Source organism: Galendromus occidentalis, unplaced genomic scaffold (assembly GCF_000255335.2).
Source record: "Galendromus occidentalis unplaced genomic scaffold, Mocc_1.1 scf7180000076600, whole genome shotgun sequence".
NCBI lineage: Eukaryota > Metazoa > Arthropoda > Arachnida > Mesostigmata > Phytoseiidae > Galendromus > Galendromus occidentalis.
In genome coordinates, this window is record NW_003804589.1 from 392,848 (window position 1) to 409,398 (window position 16,551).

At 50.3% G+C, this 16,551-nt stretch overlaps 6 protein-coding genes across 7 annotated transcripts; 4 read left to right on the plus strand and 2 right to left on the minus strand.

Annotated features, from left to right (window-relative positions):
* The first annotated feature begins 3,512 nt into the window (after positions 1-3,512).
* LOC100908719 (uncharacterized) lies at positions 3,513-5,620 on the plus strand. Its single transcript, XM_003739868.2, has 5 exons — positions 3,513-3,699; positions 3,797-3,934; positions 4,259-4,393; positions 4,547-4,677; positions 4,827-5,620. The coding sequence occupies exons 1-5, from the start codon at positions 3,697-3,699 to the stop codon at positions 4,966-4,968; spliced, it is 549 nt and encodes a 182-aa protein (XP_003739916.1). The 5' UTR covers positions 3,513-3,696; the 3' UTR covers positions 4,969-5,620.
* Positions 5,621-5,731: 111 nt separating this feature from the next.
* Positions 5,732-7,153, minus strand: LOC100908865 (probable dimethyladenosine transferase). Its single transcript, XM_003739869.2, has 3 exons — positions 6,765-7,153; positions 6,330-6,648; positions 5,732-6,209 (listed from the first exon to the last, which is right to left on the minus strand). The coding sequence occupies exons 1-3, from the start codon at positions 6,982-6,984 to the stop codon at positions 5,789-5,791; spliced, it is 960 nt and encodes a 319-aa protein (XP_003739917.1). The 5' UTR covers positions 6,985-7,153; the 3' UTR covers positions 5,732-5,788.
* A 304-nt stretch (positions 7,154-7,457) lies between these two features.
* LOC100909006 (selenoprotein S) lies at positions 7,458-8,540 on the plus strand. Its single transcript, XM_003739870.2, has 2 exons — positions 7,458-7,833; positions 7,946-8,540. The coding sequence occupies exons 1-2, from the start codon at positions 7,576-7,578 to the stop codon at positions 8,123-8,125; spliced, it is 438 nt and encodes a 145-aa protein (XP_003739918.1). The 5' UTR covers positions 7,458-7,575; the 3' UTR covers positions 8,126-8,540.
* A 281-nt stretch (positions 8,541-8,821) lies between these two features.
* On the minus strand, positions 8,822-11,244 carry LOC100902052 (ATP-dependent DNA helicase PIF1). The gene is made up of 6 exons (XM_029110505.1): positions 11,053-11,244; positions 10,818-10,975; positions 10,473-10,707; positions 10,118-10,358; positions 9,652-10,024; positions 8,822-9,542 (listed from the first exon to the last, which is right to left on the minus strand). Exons 1-6 carry the CDS (start codon positions 11,191-11,193, stop codon positions 8,822-8,824), a joined length of 1,869 nt encoding a protein of 622 aa, XP_028966338.1. The 5' UTR covers positions 11,194-11,244.
* Positions 11,245-11,890: 646 nt separating this feature from the next.
* Positions 11,891-12,739, plus strand: LOC108863679 (uncharacterized protein K02A2.6-like). Its single transcript, XM_018638138.1, has one exon. The coding sequence runs from the start codon at positions 11,891-11,893 to the stop codon at positions 12,737-12,739; it is 849 nt and encodes a 282-aa protein (XP_018493654.1).
* A 757-nt stretch (positions 12,740-13,496) lies between these two features.
* Positions 13,497-14,649, plus strand: LOC100909150 (replication stress response regulator SDE2). 2 transcript variants are annotated; one of them, XM_003739871.2, is made up of 3 exons: positions 13,497-13,937; positions 14,057-14,240; positions 14,334-14,649. In XM_003739871.2, the coding sequence occupies exons 1-3, from the start codon at positions 13,594-13,596 to the stop codon at positions 14,511-14,513; spliced, it is 708 nt and encodes a 235-aa protein (XP_003739919.1). In that variant the 5' UTR covers positions 13,497-13,593; the 3' UTR covers positions 14,514-14,649. The 2 variants fall into 2 exon arrangements, with proteins under 2 accessions (XP_003739919.1, XP_018493669.1); XM_018638153.1 differs by having other exon boundaries at positions 14,057-14,643.
* The last annotated feature ends 1,902 nt before the right edge of the window (positions 14,650-16,551 follow it).

The window sequence follows — 16,551 nt, forward strand, 5'->3', positions numbered from 1 at the left end:
GTCGACCACCAATCTCTGTAAGGCCCGGTCGAAGTCGCCGTCAGAGGCCGTCACGTGTAGCAGGCTCGCGAAGAGGACAACTGTCAAACGAAACACTTTCAGCATGCCGAGAAGAACTTTGAGCGGTCGCTCGAAACTCGAAGCTCAAGACAGTTTGAGGCTTACTGAGTGTGATTGGGCTGATGTCCAAAGACTCGACTTCTGGCATCTTTCTCACCCACTGGAGCAGGCAAGGACAGTCGGTGGTCGAAGGCCGGCGGAGATATCTGAGCACTGGACCGACGAGGCTCAGCTACGACGCCTGCCATCACGACAGAAGATCGCACAGTCGAAGTTCTCACTCTTACCGAGAGTCGCTGCAGTGACTTCGATCCCTATGCATTTTGATCAACGATCACAGAGGAATGAATGGTCCGACGAATCGATTTAGAGGCGTCGGCATGAACGGGTTCCGGCACACAATGGCAGACTTTCATTCCTTTTGGTGCTGGAGTCATGAGTTGACAATCATGTGAAAGGAATAGCCTCGACTCCGTATTCTGTCTCATACTCTTCAGGCAGTCTACGAGTCGAGTTCAAGGAGATACGTGATTCCAGCCGAAGACCAACGGCACATGAGAAGTCAGTCGTCGCGTAAGACGAAAAGGAAGATGAGAAAATACTGTGTCCCATCAGTGGAGCTTGGCTGGGTAGTTCGGGGATGGGCTAAAGGGGCTCGAGCCGCTGATGAGGCCTTTCGCAGGATCATACGAGTTGCGATGTGAGAGAACACGTCCTTCTTTGTCCGCTCCTCTGATGTTTCCTAGAAGAAGTCCGCTTTCGATGTCCGCTCGCCGTCGACCCGATTCCCACGCGGACATTGTCTTTTTTTCGGGGAAAACATGTCCTTTCATATCGCAACTCTGATTATACCTGAATCTGTTGACCATCGTCCGAAGGAATTGGATACTGGAATTCGAGTACTCTTCTAGAACCGAGCCAAGCGAGAGGATTTTTGCTCCCGCCAGCGGACTCTCTCTATGGAAGACCGCGCAAGAGCGGATCAGACAGATCACATCAGACAAAAATTATATGCTTCGCCCGTAGAGTGGCTCTGCCGAACCATTGCCATGACGGCGAATATTCGGCAGTCCGGATATACGAGCCTATCGCTGCCAGGGAGTTGAAAGGGACTGCCATAAATGATTGAGCCTGCGTCGCTACGCCTCGCCGAGATCGATCACGAGGTTCACCAACGAAAGCCCCATTCGAGAAGAGAATATCGCCGATTTCCGAGCTCCAGAGACGAGGGTCCGATTGACTCGAATTCTCCGAGTGATTCATGATGATAAACAATAATCACGAATCAATAGATCAATTGACCTAGAATCAAGTCAGGCATTGGAAACTTGGAGACCCTTTCTCCGCAGCTGGAAGAGTGAAAGGAGTCTCCCTGGACTCCAGCGTTCGAAGCCGAACGATTCTCGAGAGTGAGTTTTTTCGAGAGGGAATGGGCGGCGGAGTGAAGCTCCGAGGAGGATCGATCCTCCCCGGCAGCGATCCGGGGAATTCAGAAACTCGCCGGGAGACCATCGATGCAAGACAGGAATCGGCGGGAAATGGTCTCACCCGAATAATATCGAGAGTACGGCATTATTCCAGGAATTGCGGCTCGGTTCCCGCTCAGATATTCCTGGTTCGACCATCCCAGCCAGATCATCCTCTCACGGTTTACGGTCGTGATTCTCAACTTTTCCCTGCCCGTGCAAGCCTTAGAGCTGTCGAAAAAATCCGTGCACTCCAGAAACCGACAGCCGGCAAAGCGAGACATGCAATAGGTACTATTCACCGGCGAAAAATTGTACTTTATTAAGTGAAACCTCACACAGAGTACTCTGATAGGTGCAGTTCGGCATGGCGCATGTCAGAGCCTCGAGCTCGAGGAGATTACTGAACTCGGATTAGACTCGTTTCCCTACACTACGACGCCGACGTTGGTTTCGATTCCCAGCATCCTATCAGCTCTCTCCCGTGGCTGAGATTATCCTCGCAAGCTCGGATAGCTATGGACGTACACTCCAAAAACTTCCCGGGCACACCTGGAAGTCCCCTCACTTGCAACCGGTCGAGGACCTCTGGTCTACGGCGGCCAATGTTGCAGAGCCGTCGATTCCCTGCCATACTCTACCAATAGAAGACGGGAAATCCCGCCAGAACCCTCGGAGACGCTGAAGAATTGGATGATTCGTGGTGACGACTATCGCCAGTGATCGACAATCCATACACAGCCTTCAAGATTTCGAATCGTCGTTCAGATTCTCTCCCTGAACACGAGAGACGCCGCACACTCGGACAACCTCAGTCCGCTTTCAGGCCGGTCTTGATGAACTGATGCAAGCTTTGATAGTTCCACGGTCTGTCGACTTCGTTGAGATCCGAAACTGTTTCCAGGATTCGTGTCAACAAGTTCGTGTCGATGTGAGAGCCGACGGCGGCACTTATTTTCTTCTCGAGACCTCCGTTCGAGTCGAGGCTCTGTTTCATTATTCGCGAAACAGGCACAAGTGGGGCATCTGCGACTTGATGGGCGAGCGACTCGTTCTCGATTTCACTGAGATCCGGTATGTGATCCATGCCGGATTGGAGGGGACATTCGGTTGATGATCACCAGCCGATTTCCTGACTTTTGTTATTCACCGTCGTCGGGGTAACGACAGAGTTCTGCCGGCGCGAAATCTATGGAGGCACACATATGTGCGCCTCGTTCACGCTCCGAATCTAAGACTCTCCGTGGGATATGTCCAAGCAGACCTCAGCATTGAGCCATACCCTCGGAATACCCGACGATGAGGAGCTTTGGTCGGCTGCTTCGATCTTTCCGAGGCCTTGGCTTGTCTGATCATACGTTTCTCGGCGAGGGCTTTGCCAACCCTGTGGTCTGCAGAACGAGCGACACAGCATGCTTGATGAGAGCTATTCTTAAGAGCAGATCGAGGGAACGTTGCATAATGCCTCGATTATCGCCCTCCAAGCGCTTTCACGCTCCACCTGCATCTACGATCGGACTTCCGAGCTGGGGGCCGACCCTCACCCACAGAATTGATATTTATTTCGCATGTAGTCTACGGACGAGCCAATCCGTCGCCGAAGCTTCGCCTTACAAGTCGTGTCATGTGAAAGGATCACATGATCTCACGATCTCAACTTCGGAGAGCCATACTCAAAGTTGAGGCTGCAGAGCGCTCCTTGTCGCTTTTAGAGAGCCTGACAGTAAGTGGGTCGTCTACTTCCGTAATCCCCACGCAGAAAGCGGTGGAGAGCCACTCAGTGAGCGCCCGTCACTCGAGATGCCCTGTTCCCAGGAGGGGCTCACCCTCAAGTCGCAGCGTCGCGACTCGCGACGCAGTCTGACCCGTCGCTGCCGTTGTCGGAATTTCGAATGTTGGCGGCTCGTCTCAGTCAGTTCGCGCTATGCTTGCCTCCTCTCGAAAACTTCCTCTTCGGTGCCTCGCATTCGTCTGCTACGCATTCGCTCCTGTGGGAAACAAAATCACGAAGAGCGCTCCGTCCCGGTCTCGACAGATAGACTCGGTAGACAGCACGAAGACAGCTGATGGTCCGACACACGGGTGTAAGGACTCCGAAAGTGGGCAGGGATCCGCGTGAACATCACCATCGTAGACACTACGGCATCGTCGCCGCGCAAATTTCGAAATAATGGTGAGTGCGTTTTTCGTTCGGGGCCCGACGGGGCTCTGTCTCTGGAACTTCCCGGCATCTCTCCGCTCCCGATCGATAACATTAGCTCCCCTCGCAGAATTCCCAACTCAGATGTGAGCCCTGTGACAAAAGGTTCGACGGCGTCATACCCTATCAACAACATCTCGCGTCTGAGAAGCATTTGAAAAAACTTCGTGCTCTGGAGTCTCCGAGCCTGGTCAGTCAAAGCGCACAAGTGAGTCATCCTCTACCTCAGCTTGTAGAATTCAACAAAGCTTCCTTTCGGAAATCCCGTGAGGTGGATAATTGCAACAGGGAGGACAAGGGAAAAAAATTGAAGTATAGCTATTGTGTCGGGACTCCGATTTTAGTATCCGCTTTTGTTCTCCGATATCACCCGTTGATCATTGGTGAAATGTGTCTTTCGTCTCAGTGAACGATGATATGGCATGCCCCTGAATCTTCCGACACGTCAGGGGAGAAATTTCGATTCATAGCTTATTATCCCCTCTCCTTTTGAATACCCCCCCAACCTAATGCCAGTATTTCGATTCCGAAGGATGTGAACTTTCTCCATTGTGAACCTTGTGGGAAAAAGTTCGCTGGACAAGTTCCGTACAATCAACACATAATATCGGAGAGACATCTCAAGAAAATGAGAGAGTCGGTATCCGTGCCGTCGAGCAGTATCTCGGTGAGTGTTCCACTTCGGATATCGCAAGCCCTTGTCCCCTTCTACTCCTTATTAGTCATAAAGTAATAAGTAAGGTGGTCAGCCCAAGCTGCGGGACGCGCGAATGAAGAGAGATGAAATTTCCTTGGGCTGAGTCGATTCGAATTCCAACAGACCCAATCTACTGCGGAGTCGAGCTGCCCTCTCTGTAATGTCACATTCGAGAAGTCTGCCGATCTGTACCAGCATTTTGGCACGAACGAGCATCGAGTCCGGTCGGTGCAGAAGGCCACGCAAAACGCAAGGTAAGGAGAGAGATCGACAGAGGATGCCTCCGGCCACTATCGCCGGTTCCGAGGTTCCCGCGGAGACACACCGCCTTCTACTATTCTTGCATGATATCACAGATGCCTGCAATATGAGAACTTCGCTCTGATGATCTCTTCTCTTCCAGTCCCTCGGGGCTCACAGCCGAACAAAAAGAGGACAGAGATCTCCTGATACGCGTTATCGCAAACCACAATCGTGATTTTCTCGTTTGTCCGGCTGATATGCCATTCATGGATTTCGTGGCGAAACACAACATATTTTCTTGAGCGGAGACCGAGAATTCGGCTCTGATGAAAAGGAAACTCATCCGAAGTGAACCGAGGAGTTTCCAAGATCACAGTGGAGCCTCGGTTGTACAAGCTCTTAAGAAATTCAGCTCCATTGTGGCAATTTTTTCGAGGGAGAACTCTGTCATCGATCAAGCTTTTAATGCTTCTTCATGGATCCTCGGTGGTTTCAATGTTGATTTTATTGACGATTCTTAAAATTAGGATGTCTATCGTCGGGGTGAATCTTTGCGAAGTTGATATGAGCGAGCTTGTTTCGTGATAAGAAAAATTCTGTACGAAGCTTCAAGCATTAATGAAATGACACAAGCAAGGTTCTACTGTATCCCCGTCGATTCCGGCATTGAGCGATCATCATCGACGGCTCTTGTCATTGGAGCCGGAGCTGGACCGCCGGGTGACTTCCAACCCCGCGATACGCATCCTGCGTCGTGGGAGGAACAAAAGTTCAAGTAGGCACGGGCTCTTTCCAAACCCATGGAACGGCTCTTCGCGGTATACTTTCCAACGACTTGCTCTGAAGCTAGAATGAGGTGCCATGGATTCCTTCATCTTCCCCTCCGTATGGATATGAGGTAACGTTGTTCAAGAAGAAAGTCTTCCTGTTATCATGATGATCCGATGGAATCACGGGTGAGGCGCTCAATAAGTAATCGTTCGACATGAAACGACGCCTCGAGTATTTTCCAAAAATAAAGATACAATGGACTTCAAAAATTATTAATGCTCGCGTTCGTTTCTCACGTCCAACTCGTGTCGATTTATTCGTCAAACATTGCGTATGTACAAAACATATTAATTAAGTAACATTGAACATGACACCCTTCGAGGTGAAATTCAAGAGCAACTGTAGAAAATCATCGACATCCAACTGACGAGCTCGTTTTTCCGCGTATTCTCCGAGACAATCCTTGACGAGTTGTTTCATGTCAAAGCTTGCCGGGAGACTGCGATTCTTCACCGAGGCCAAACTCCGGTAGTTTTTCTCGAGCATTTGCAGAACTGAGCCCTGCGTGAATTCTGCCGCCAAAGTTTTGTTCTTCCGAACGAAACACACCCGGAGTAGGCCGTCCCAAGACGTGTAATCGATATTAGGAGGGGGATTCCTAGGCTCGAGTCGGATCACTGCTGATTCGACTTTGGGCGGCGGTCGGAAATTATTCTTGCCCACCTTCATTATGATGTCTACTCGAGCCAGGAGCTGAGTGTTGACGGATAGTCTGGAGAATGACAGTCGACGTTACGGTTGAGCGAAAATCTTTAGAACAGCACCCCGGAGCTTTCTCGCAGGCTCTGCGTGCGATCTCCGCCGAACATATAAATCCTGACCGGGAGCTCACCTAGAGTAGAATTTATCACCGGGCTTCGCGACAAGGCGCTGAGCGAATTCCTTCTGGAACATCAAGATTGCACAACGGAAGAAGGGTCGATGGAGAAGGAGCTTGAAAACGAAGGGTGAAGATATCTGGTAAGGCATATTCGCCACGCATAGATCGAAGAAGGGCAAATCATTCCTTATGACATCCCCGACGATAATCTGCAGTTTCTGCTGCAATGGTGTGCATTGCACACGCTTCTGTAGTTCGGCGACCATTCGGGGGTCGACTTCAAAAGCTACCACTTTCTTCGCTTTCTCCAGGAGTCGTACGGTCATGTTTCCTGTGAAAATTCCAAGACTGAACTTTTCGAACCCATTCAAGACAACTATGATGCAAGTTTCGAGCAGTAATCATACGGGGGGTGAATCGAGTGACTCATCGTTATCGTAGCCTTACCTGTTCCTGGACCGATTTCGAGAACCACGTCCGTACTACGCACAGCTGCTTTCTCGACCATTGACTGAATGACAAGAGGATTTTTCAATATATGCTGGCCCAGACCGGTATTGAATGTCAACTGCTGACTGTTGGTGACAGTAGAGCCGCTGCCAGTCGTGCTCTTCTTCATAGCACCCCCACCGGCCGAATTTTTCGAACTGCTTTTCAAACGACCCATCGTCGCAACGATTCTAGTCCGGCTAGAAATCAATCTCCACTCTGAACGTGGTGGAAGCTAGAGAAGAAACTACGGCGAAGACGAGCAATAATGCAGGCAGAGCATCCGTAGCCTTTCTCAATAGCACAACTAACAGCGAGCGCATGACCATCGTGGCGCCGTAACAGCGAGGCGCTCTCCGCTCAGAAACCAAAATAAAGCATGCGAAACATGGCGGCGGCGACCTCCCCATCAGGCGGAGAGCAGTAAACTTAACTGTTTGTTATATGCGGGAATCAGGCCCGAATCTAGCTCTCATCCGGGGTGTCCCTCATGCTCCATCGATCCGCCTGATTTCAGCGAGAGTAACGTTCGACTGTGAGAGCGGATCGGAACGTGAATGATTACGGGGCTGAAGTCCCTCGAGGGCTCCCCGCCGATTTAGCGGAATATTTTGTGTACATTCTCATCCCCGGAGCGCTTGAAAAAAATCCGTCGTCATCGTGAATCGTCAGCTGGTCCATTCTGCTCCATTGGAACGAGTTTCCTCGTATGAGTTGTAGTGCTCGTATCACTCGCTGATATGGGAACACCGTGAGGAATATTCGCCAGATGGCCGAAGAGTTCGAACAAACGGGTCTCCTCGGCCCGAAAGAGTGGCTCGCGATTCTAGCGGTCGCAATCGCAGTGTATATATACCGGAAATTCCAAAATGCTCTGGCTCCTTCATCCGGGAGTGTCGGGAACAATTCCGCTACCGCTCAAGCAATTTCCGACGATGACATCCGGCGGAGGAATATGCAAGAAGCTCGGAGGAGACTCATTGAGGAAAGCGAAAGGAAAATCGAAGAAAACCGCGAAAAGTTGAAGGTAGGCTCTTCCGATTCCCCTCAAGCGTTGAGCGGCAGTGTCCGCGAAGTTCCATATACAGGGAGTCCGAGGAAGGTGACGAATCTCGAAGGTTCTATGTCTATGCTTACAGGAGAAGGAAGAACAGAAGCGCCGTGAACAGATCGAACGCAACGAGAAGCTTCTCGATGTAACGAAAAAGAAGCCGCCCGGTGACTCGAAATCCTTCAGAAGGGAATACAACCCCCTGATGGGGGACGGTGGGTCCTGCTCTTGGCGACCAGCGAAAAAGAGCTCCGCTAGGGGAGGATGAGGTTAACCGAGGGTGGTCGGAAGAGCAGCCGTAGGTGATTCACTCGGGCAGAGATGAGGTGTACCCTTTGTTGCGACCAGATCTTGCTGCAAGCAGCATCGGTATTCTGCCAAGTGTGAATTTTCGATGGAGAGAACCCAACGAGCTGCAAATTCCCCCACCAACAATGCGACCCGTGGGTCGTTCCGGGGTGGAATATCCGCGAATGTTATGATGTCATTGCCGTAAAGGCGTAAAGTTCAGGCAATGATTGATGGTTCACGGTTCTCCGCCGCACATCTGTATATAACTTGAATTTCGAAATCTCTCTGTGGTCACGTAACGCCAAGGATCTGAAGGGTCGCTTCGTTCCGTCAGTTTTCTCGCGAGAGAAACTGATCGCTACCCGTCATTGGAATGAGCCTTGCTGTATATTAACGAAGGGTGGTAACTCCTTTCCATGCGGAATACACTGTTCTAATGCACAAAATCGCCGGAATCGTGGAACTTATTACGATCATACGATTATCGAAGACTCTGTGATTTACAATAAACAAGCTCTTCTATACTCTCTTGTGTATTCGGCTCGCCCGGAGCGAGAAATCTCGCAAATGACTTGAGATTTCCATCCGTCATTTCCTCGAGGATCATCCCATCAAATGATTTGAAGTCTTTACCCTGGACAACACACGGTCGATTATTGTGTACATTCGAATGCTAGAGGAAACCACAATCTTGTCTGCGAATTCTTTTGTAAAATTCCAAGACCTGCGGGTCTGCCCGCACGGTTGATGACTTGAAGTCGAGTACTCTGAGTCCTTGAAGGCTCGAGGCGCGAGAGAGCGCGACGTATGCTTGTCCGCATTCGAAAACCTTGCCCAGACTCACTTCAACAGCGTCCAAAGTGAGACCTTGACTCTTGTGAATGCTTATCGCCCAGGCGAGCTTCAAGGGGATCTGTTCTCTCGTTATCGACGAGCCAGCACCACCTTTGACTATCCATTTGACAGGCTCCACCGATGTGGTTATGCCCTTCTTGAACTTCACCAAGGGCAATTGATTCCTATCGAAACCTACGACGACTCCTCGGCTACCATTCGCTAAACCTTCGGAGACTTTGGTGTTTTTCACAAGCATGACTTGGGTGCCGACCTTGAGTTTGAGGGAACTGCTCACGGGAACACAACTATCTAGGAAAGTCTTCATGGACTCGGGCGAATCCACTGCTCTGTAGGTTTTGCTGGCGCCGGGGAGTCTACGGAAGAATTCTTCGTTTATAGCATCGACATCTATGTTGTGCGTCGAAAGCTTCGTTGCCAAGATCCCATCTGCGTCCACACGATTCTTGACGCTATCCGAGAGAACCTTCGCGCAATACTCCGAGCATCTGTGAGGGAAAACGATTATTGGCAAACACCATCCGACATCGATCCGGATCCTTCCGGAATGCATGAAACAGAATAGAATAGCATGCTCTCGATGCTCCCACGGGATCGTGGAAGTTTCCCTGTATAGAGACCTTCCTTGATACGTGCATGATGACTCACATTCCGAGCCGAATCTCCCGAAGAATCGAGACAAATTCTTTGTCTTTCTGCCGATGCACTTCTTTGAGCTCGTAGATTCTATTGATGACCTCGTCCCAACACGAGGCTTGGAAGACGAATTTACGTTTCCCCGTTTTATTAACAGGGGGAAGTTGCAAGAAATCTCCCGAGATGATCAATTGTATCCCCCCGAAGGGTTTCTCGTTATTCTTCACGGCGCGCGCGATCGCCTCCAGTTTATCGAAGTAGTCGCCATCCAGCAAGGAAATCTCATCTATGATGAGATGCCTACATTTTCTCCAATTCGAGAAAGCCGGACGCTTCTGAAGTTTTTCGACTAGAGTTCCGACTGGCGAATCCCCGACGCCGATTCCTGGAAGAGAAGATTATTGTAAGTCATCATGGGAGTTTCCTCTACTCGGGCTGAAGCCTGCCGTCCATCCGGTCCGATCTGCGAGCAGCTCACCGGCGAACGAATGTAGCGTCGATCCTCCGATGTGCGTCGCAGCAATTCCTGTGCTAGCAGTGACGAAGGTGGAGTCTGGGGGCAACATGTTGATTATTCGCTTCAAGAGAAAAGTTTTCCCCGTTCCAGCAGATCCAGTGAAGAAAAGAGAACCACCGGCTTTGACCAGATCGAGGACCTCACGTTGTTCCTTGGATAGCACTACCGTCTGTGCTGCGAGCATGCGACGTATTGGAGTTCCCTGAACAAGAAATGACTGTTGAGAGGATCTACAGCGATGGTAACAGAGCATCAGAACCACAGAACAATTACCTAATTACGGAATGGGCTCCGTGGCCCAAGTCGAACGTACCACTGGTATGTTTTCTTTATCGTCGGCCGAGACGGTTTTTCTCCGCTTCGAATTCGGTGTGACGCCGGACGAGTTCTTCACCTTTCTTATCAGGGCCCCGTCTTTCGAAACGACCAGAGGTGATATATCTTCCAGATCTTGTTTCCTCGATAGAAGTTTCTCCCGAAGCGATGCCTTCGGTCGATCCGGGGTTACGACCGAGCTCTTGATCGACAACATCTTGACGAATGTTGTCAGACTGTTGAGGAAAGTTCGAGAGAGTTAAGAGATCGTTGATCACAAGCCCAACCTCCCTGAGGGAACTGAAACAATATTCGATAGCTGTGCCGGCTCTGCAAATAAACCAACCTTGCTGCCGAGCAGTTCGCGAACAGGAATCGCAGAGATTCTTGTTTGAAAGAGAGAGTCATCTTCCCTTCACTGACGAACTTCTTATGAACGGTGAGATTATCACTGGTCCCACAAAGAACGAGGGCTTTCGGCAACTTCTGGGCCTCGATTCGGACCTAAGCATGGGCTCCGCTTGAGAATGGGATTTAAGCTAGCTACCATGGATTAGGGTGCAACGTATAAGGGGGCTCACCATGATGTCTCTCTGCGAATTCCTGCATATCGAAGCCGTAGCCTCTGGGAGAGGTTGACGCGAGGCAACCGACCCATTCGCGAGTAGGCGCTCCAGGACGCAAGTCCCCTTTATTGGACACGGCGTGATGGTCAGAGTCATCGCGACGAAGACTTCACGTCAGCATAAAATCACGATCTACTCTCAGACATTCATTTGCCCCGAACCGGTAAGCTACGCGCACAAGGATCTGTCAGTCAGAATAACAAGCAACTCGATTTCTCTTGAGGAGAACTCCGAAACACAAGCACTTCAGAACTCCTCTCTCAATTGGCATCGAAATGTAAAAACGCACTCTCGACCTAATCGAAAGGTCATGCGAACAATCATGGACCCCTCGGAAAACGATTTCGAACACCGAGTCAGCGAACCCGCCAACGGCCATTTAAAGTTTAAACATCCGCAGCGGATGGTGGATGGTGGCTCAGCTCCAGCAAGATGGCGGACCTTGGCGGTACGACCCGACCGCGGTGCGAGCTCGGAGAGAGGCCACAGTTCTTGATCCGCGATCAGTCAGAACACAGGAGACTCTTGAGAATACTGCGGGATATCGGAATGGTTGCATGGAGTCGTCAGCTGAAACAGAAGCTCGCTACGGTGCCGATGATCATCTATGTACCTAAAATACCACTTAATCGGAACGTCTCGCGCACAGCCTCCCCGATTCTCCTGCATAATTTGTTAGGTCCTCATCGTTCCGCAACCCCTACGTAAAGCTGTGCTCCACAAACTACACGTCGCGCATCCAGGTGTCCGGCGCATGAAAGCGCTCGCACGGGCTTACTTCTACTGGCCAGGAATGGGCAAAGATATCGAAGGGTTGGTGAAGAGTTGCAGGCACTGCATCCAACACGCCGCAAATCCGCGCAAGATACCGCTGCAGCCCTGGCCCGATCCAAAAAGTCCGTGGACTCGAATTCATTTGGATTACGCCGAACCTCAGAGAGGAAAAATTTTCCTGGTCATCGTTGACAGCTTCTCCAAATATCTCGATGCGGCGTGGATGACTCAAGCCACTAGTCAGACTCTGATTGCCTACATGAGAGTCGTGTTCCGACATTTCGGCCCACCACAAACGATTGTTTCGGACAACGGGCCGCAATTCGTTTCAGTGGAGTTCGCAAGATTCTGCGAGGAATTCGGAATCACCCACCTGCGTATCGCTCCTCGACATCCGCAAAGCAACGGCCAGGCGGAGAGGATGGTCGCAACGTTAAAGAACGCGATTTCTTCTGATCCGAAGTCTCTGGATGAAGCGGTGGCCGCTTACAATTATACTCCGTGTTCCGCTATCGGTGACTTAACACCGGCCGAACTGTTTTTCGGACGCAAGCTCCGAACGCCTCTCGATTCCTTCCGCAAGGAGCCGGTCTCGGATTTCTCTACCACCTCTTACCAACGACGTATGAAGGAGTATTTCGACACCCAGCATGGCGCGCTTCCACGTTCTCTATCATTGGGAGAGGAAATCACGATAGAGCTGGCCAATGGCTCCCGGGTCCGAGGTGAAATCAGCGGTTTCAGGGGCGACGCCTTGGTTTTGGTTTCGGTGGACGGGAAAGAGCACGTACGTCACAGGAACCAGGTCTGGAAAAGGGCTCAGGGCGCACCGGAACCTCTGAGCGTGGACAATGAGGAACTTCAATGAACAACAATCAGCGAAAATAGGCGGACTCTAGCCCAGACTCGGTTTTAAGAAGGTCTCCCCGTCTACTTCCCCCGGTCGATTACAGGCGACTTGCAGGACTCACTCCCTCGGGAGAAAGGGAGGAATGTTAGGTCCTCCTCGCCCTCTATCGATTCCGTTTCCAATAAAAAGGCTGATAACTTCGTTATAGAAGTTATTCAGTAGTCCAGACAGTTGATGCCACGTCGTTACTTCCCTACCTCTAAGGACAGAACTCAATATAAGGCTGATAACTTCGTTATAGAAGTTATTCAGTAGTCCAGACAGTTGATGCCACGTCGTTACTTCCCTACCTCTAAGGACAGAACTCAATATAATTCTCCGCAGCAATGATCTAACGATAGAGAAAATCCCAGGGGAGATGGGTTGGTAGAGAGAATCTTTCGGCAGCCTTTGGAATCCCCCGATCAGAGTATCACGATGCCCTCGTATTTTCGCGGGCTCTGTTGCGAGCCTCAATAGAGTGCGTTTTCGGACGAATTCGCTCCCCCGCGAACGTATTGAACAAAATTGCAGACGCTCGTCAATCGACCCGCGACAGACTTAAGCGATAGCTCCTCATGGCATCGATTCTCGGGAACAACAATCATTGCCGTCCGAGGTCGGCCCCAGCGAGGAGTCCACCCCGAGGATCATTGCTCCGCCGATTACCCCCAGAAGTTTGAACACCGCGGCTCAGGGCTCCCTCCTCTCCCATTCGACGGCCATATTTGTTTACTTCCTCGTACATCTGCGAATGCCGAGAAACGAAATCGCAGTCTAGGAATACTCTCGGTAGACCTGTGTGGATTGGATAATTCTCCGTTGAGTGAACCATGGAAACTTGCTGCGAAGTCTTCGTGAGGTTGCCGTCGAGTGGCGTGCTCAAGTCGGTATTGGTACCTCATGGCTCTTGTGTTTCGGACTTGCTCAGCTCGGTTTCAGCATCACCTGAGGGTGGTTCGGAATACTTCGTCCTGCAAAACGGTTTCGTCAAACATTGTGACGATGAAGTGCGAGGCAACGAAACCTTCGATCTATGCTGCCGCCTTCGAGGTGGCAAAGGTGGCTTCGGATCGATGCTCCGAGCCATTGGTGCGCAAATAGAGAAAACTACGAATCGTGAAGCTTGTCGTGATCTGTCTGGAAGGCGACTTCGAGCAATAAACGACGAGAGAAGGTAAGCCCGACCCGGACCGTCATAATCGACTCACCAATGTTCGGACCGAGAATTGTCAAATCTCTTGCGAAATCGTCAGTTTCCTGCATTCCGCTAACAATGCATATTCTTCCTCGTAGAGCTCGACACTACGCGAGGCTGAAAGCTCAGAGAGAGATTGAGCGAGAGCAGAAAAGGAGGAAGAAACTGGAAAGCCTCGCCACCTCCAAACCTCACCATGAGTTCAATGATGAGCAATATCTAAAAGATCGTGTAGAGATCCCCGACCGCGTCGAAGAGGCCGTCGAGCAAGCTTTCGCAGAGGTAAGTGAGAAGAGATTATGTCGAGGAGAAGAACCTCGCTCTCGATTCCGATACGCTTCATTCGAGTCCCGCCTAATTCGGAATTCTCCTCAGGCCTCACCTGGCCCGTCAGGAACTAAAAGAGCAGCAGATGAGGCGTGCGCCGCCGCCTCACCGAAGAAGATCAAAGGATGGATGGGTGACCTCGAAGGATTCGAAGATTCGGACTCGGAGTCTGAGAAAGCTGACAACGATTCACCTTCGTCTGGCTCTGAGGCGAGAGCGTCAGTTTGACGCTCGGCTGACGACGAGCGATAACCAGAAGACTCCCCCGGTATTCATATCGCTTCACAGAAATTGATGTACATTCATGAAAGGAACCTGACGGAGGTGCCAGCGAAACCACAACGTAATCTAATAAAAATATTTTTCCTGTATAAATCGTCTCCCCATGCGTCTGAAGGGCGTATTCTAGATCTATCTTGTTCTCCGAGAATTCAGGACGCTTATCTATTCCGAGCCTGGCTTACCGATCTCTCCATCCCCGGAGCCTGTGCTCCGATCTTTCTTCTTGAAATAGAGGAAGGTCCAACCGCCGACTCCCCTCGCTCACTTTATAGAAGACCGAGGGCTTATTAGCATATAACTGATTTATTAGTGATACTTCCATTTATAATGAGGGTCGTTTTCCGTTTAGGATCGTATAGAAATCGTCGCCGGTGGGGTTCAGTTCGTTTTTGCTGGTATAACTGTTGTCGCCACAGCTATGATTCAGACTGCAGACTTGTTTTTCAGTATTTTTTCAACTCGCGCCCCTTCCTTACTTTCTCAATCTTTCCCGTGGTTCTCGTCTGTCATCTTTCCATTGATCATCCGTAATAGGCCAAGCTTCGCAATATGGCGAGCTAATGATTTCTCGAAAATCGATGTCATTTAGTGTAATTAGTATAATCGAATAAACAGTAGTTTCCACGCTCTTTATCAAAGTACGACTATTCCAGAGCCAATGTATAGATCGGGAGGAAGGGAAATCGCACGTTGGCACAGATAGATTCGATTATGGAGTACTTGGGGAGGTTTCGGGCAGGAAGGGACTCAGGTCGAGAGAGCTAAAGAGACTTCGCATTATCAATGATTGTAAAAGACTGTAAGTCGAACAAGAGAGATCGTTCCAGCCAGGGGATTGCGGAATGAGACTCCTTGCGGAGGAATTGCTGCAAAAGCTTTCTGAGGAGAATCACGGCGAGTCTGTTCCCTTCCTATACACTTCGAGATCGAAATCAACTTCGACTCCCACTCGAGCTGTGACGACACGAGTTTTGACGGTGTTCGTAGTTCGGCATCTGCAGCCTAACCATGAATCGATAGATCCTTGTCGTTTGAAACTCTCGTCTGTAGTTTTAGCGCCAATCGGATATGCGAATGGTGGATTTCTCCCTGTTAGAATTCACTCACATGCATTCACGACCTTACACACACACTTTCACTTCCTTGCAATCATTCGTCGTCATACAGTCTTTTTGACTCGTACTCGATAACTTTGACTCCGCCTACGTCAATTTCGGTATTCGTCTCTCCGCTTCGAACATCAATCGTAGATAATAATAATAATAATTATTATTACACAGGAATCCACGTTCGCTCTCTAGACGGAAAAGCTGATAGACAGATTAAACACGCTGGTCGTTATATACAGAAGTCGGGGAATGTGAGCACAGGATGTCACCAGGAGTTCACAGATCGACGAACTTCAAGCCTGTAAGTGTCCTGCCCGTAGCTCCGATCGGTGCGACAGAATCGAAATGATCATTCGTTCGTCATCGTAGTTTTCCCTCCGCACGTATTGATTCCATCCGATCTTGACTACATCCGCACAGTGATTCGTTTGTCGACTCTCAGAAATTACATCGAGAAGAGAGCTGGGTCCGTCTGGATCAATAAAAATTCTATTCGGACTCGAGCCTATAGCAAGGACGATCTCGGTCTGGAGCCTGCGGATGATTGCCGCCAGTAATCCCAGGCTCAAGTTTTCTTCGAAGAATGAGGGTTTTCCCCTTCTTCGCTTTCGAGAAGAGCCGATTCGGCTATACCACTCGGCTGGTCCGCCGTCAGCTCAGCCTACCGCCGGATCTCTCAAGGATTTTTCGTAGCTCATCAATCGAGCGATTGCCAACTGCCGCGAGTGGTCCCAGCTAGTACAGTGTTTCCAATGAAAGAGCTCGAAATATTTGATTGGAACACATCATGGCATCAAGCCCGATCGAGTCTCTGAGCAGGGAGTCAAGCACTTTCCCTGGTCGGTTTGTGTTTCCACGGCCGGGGAAAAAGTTGA

Coding starts and splice junctions, on each gene's coding strand:
- LOC100908719 (XM_003739868.2), top strand. Junction 4,394..4,546: donor TGCCGTCGAGCAGTATCTCG/GTGAGTGTTCCA, acceptor GAATTCCAACAG/ACCCAATCTACTGCGGAGTC. Junction 4,678..4,826: donor AAGGCCACGCAAAACGCAAG/GTAAGGAGAGAG, acceptor CTTCTCTTCCAG/TCCCTCGGGGCTCACAGCCG.
- LOC100908865 (XM_003739869.2), bottom strand. CDS start 6,984: ATGGGTCGTTTGAAAAGCAGTTCGAAAAATTCGGCCGGTGGGGGTGCT. Junction 6,649..6,764: donor CGAAATCGGTCCAGGAACAG/GTAAGGCTACGA, acceptor GAATTTTCACAG/GAAACATGACCGTACGACTC. Junction 6,210..6,329: donor GGTGATAAATTCTACTCTAG/GTGAGCTCCCGG, acceptor GTCATTCTCCAG/ACTATCCGTCAACACTCAGC.
- LOC100909006 (XM_003739870.2), top strand. CDS start 7,576: ATGGCCGAAGAGTTCGAACAAACGGGTCTCCTCGGCCCGAAAGAGTGG. Junction 7,834..7,945: donor AAAACCGCGAAAAGTTGAAG/GTAGGCTCTTCC, acceptor CTATGCTTACAG/GAGAAGGAAGAACAGAAGCG.
- LOC100902052 (XM_029110505.1), bottom strand. CDS start 11,193: ATGACTCTGACCATCACGCCGTGTCCAATAAAGGGGACTTGCGTCCTG. Junction 10,976..11,052: donor ATTCGCAGAGAGACATCATG/GTGAGCCCCCTT, acceptor GCCCATGCTTAG/GTCCGAATCGAGGCCCAGAA. Junction 10,708..10,817: donor GCGAACTGCTCGGCAGCAAG/GTTGGTTTATTT, acceptor TTTCCTCAACAG/TCTGACAACATTCGTCAAGA.
- LOC108863679 (XM_018638138.1), top strand. CDS start 11,891: ATGGGCAAAGATATCGAAGGGTTGGTGAAGAGTTGCAGGCACTGCATC.
- LOC100909150 (XM_018638153.1), top strand. CDS start 13,594: ATGGAAACTTGCTGCGAAGTCTTCGTGAGGTTGCCGTCGAGTGGCGTG. Junction 13,938..14,056: donor GCAATAAACGACGAGAGAAG/GTAAGCCCGACC, acceptor TCTTCCTCGTAG/AGCTCGACACTACGCGAGGC.